General features: G+C 42.1%; 1 protein-coding gene across 1 annotated transcript in view; it reads right to left on the bottom strand.

The window, feature by feature from the left end:
• The window catches only part of CDC42BPG (CDC42 binding protein kinase gamma), a gene marked incomplete at its 5' end in the record, with an annotated part of 27150 nt that extends 26024 nt beyond the window's left edge, over nucleotides 1-1126 (bottom strand). Inside the window, 1 exon segment of the mRNA XM_023738225.1 lies at nucleotides 1106-1126. Coding sequence (XP_023593993.1) covers nucleotides 1106-1126 — 21 coding nt within the window.
• Between the last annotated feature and the right edge of the window lie 536 nt (nucleotides 1127-1662).

The raw sequence follows: 1662 nt of genomic DNA, 5'->3' as shown, positions 1-1662 counted from the left end.
CGCAGCATTATTCACAACAGCAAAAACATGGAAACAACCTAGGTGCCCATCAACAGATGAATGGATAAACAAACTATGGTACATACACACAATGGAATACTATGCAACGAGAAAGAACAATGATGAATCTGCAAAATATCTCACAACATGGATGAATCTGGAGGGCATTATGCTGAGTGAAGTAAGTCAATCACAACAGGACAAATATTGTATGAGACCACTATTATAAAAACTCATGAAAAGGTTTACACACAAAAAGAAACAATCTTTGATGATTAAGAGGGAGGGGAGGAGTGGGGAGGGAAAAACACTAAATAGACAATAGATAAGTAGTAACTTTGGTGAAGGGTAAGACAGTACACAATACTGGGGAAGCTAGCACAACTTGACCAAGGCAAGGTCATGGAAGCTTCATAGGCACATCCAAACTCCCTGAGGGACTGAATTATTGGGGAACATTTAGCTTAATTATCATAACATATTTTATAAATAAAACTTCTACATCCTACTTTGGTGAGTAGCATCTGGGGTCTTAAAAGCTTGCGAGTGGCCATCTAAGATACTCCGCTGGTCTCACCCTGTCTGGAGCAAGAAAGAATGAAGAAAACCAAAGACACAAGGAAAGATTAGTCTAAAGGACTAATGAACTACAAGTACCACAGCCTCCACCAGACTGAGTCCAGTACAACTAGATGGTGCCCGGCCACCACCACTGACTGCTCTGACAGGGATCACAATAGAGGGTCCCGGACAGAGCTGGAGAAAAATGTAGAACACAATTCTAACTCACACACACACACAAAAGACCTCACTTAAACTGGTCTGACAGAGACTGGAGAAACCCTAAGAGTATGGCCCCCAGACTTCCTTTTAACTCAGTACTGAAGTTACTCCTGAGGTTCACCCTTCAGCCAAAAATTAGGCCCATAAAACAAAATGAGATTAAATGGGCACACTATCCCAGCGCCAACGATGAGAAGGCAGGAGGGGATAGGAAAGCTGGTAATGAGGAACCCAAGGTCGAGAAAGCGAGAGTGTTGACATGTCATGGGGGTGGCAACCAATGTCACAAAACAATATGTGCATTAATGGTTTAATGAGAAACTAATTTGCTCTGTAAACGTTTATCTAAAATACAATAAAACAAAACAAAATAGCTGGTCTATGATACACAGAAACCAATTCAAAATGGATCAAAGACCTAAATGTGAAAACTAAAACCATAACATTCTTAGAAGAAAATGTCGGGCGAGGCTGTGGGACCTAGTGTTTAGCAATAGATTATCAGAGACAATTTTAATAAAAGCCTAAGCAACAAAAGACAAAGCCACACAAACCAGAGACTTCATCAGCCTGAGACCAGAAGAACTAGATGGTGCCTGGCTACCACCAATGACAGCCCTGACAGGGAACACAACAGAGAGTTCCTGATGGATAGGAGAAAGGTGGGGTGCAGAACTCAGATTCTAGTAAAAAAACCAGACTTAACGGTCTGACTGAGACTGGAGGATCCCCAGAAACGCGGCCCCCGGACTCTCTGTCAATCCGGAGCTAAAACCATTCCTGAGGCCAACTCTTCAGACAAAGATTAGACTGGACTATGGGACATAAAATGATACTCGTGAAGAGTGTGCTTCTTAGCTCAAGTAGATACATGAGACT

This window comes from Trichechus manatus, unplaced genomic scaffold, assembly GCF_000243295.1.
Source record: "Trichechus manatus latirostris isolate Lorelei unplaced genomic scaffold, TriManLat1.0 scaffold00113, whole genome shotgun sequence".
NCBI classification, from domain to species: domain Eukaryota; kingdom Metazoa; phylum Chordata; class Mammalia; order Sirenia; family Trichechidae; genus Trichechus; species Trichechus manatus.
The sequence above is the reverse complement of the archived record's forward strand: the minus strand, read 5'-3'. Positions and strand labels throughout refer to the sequence as shown.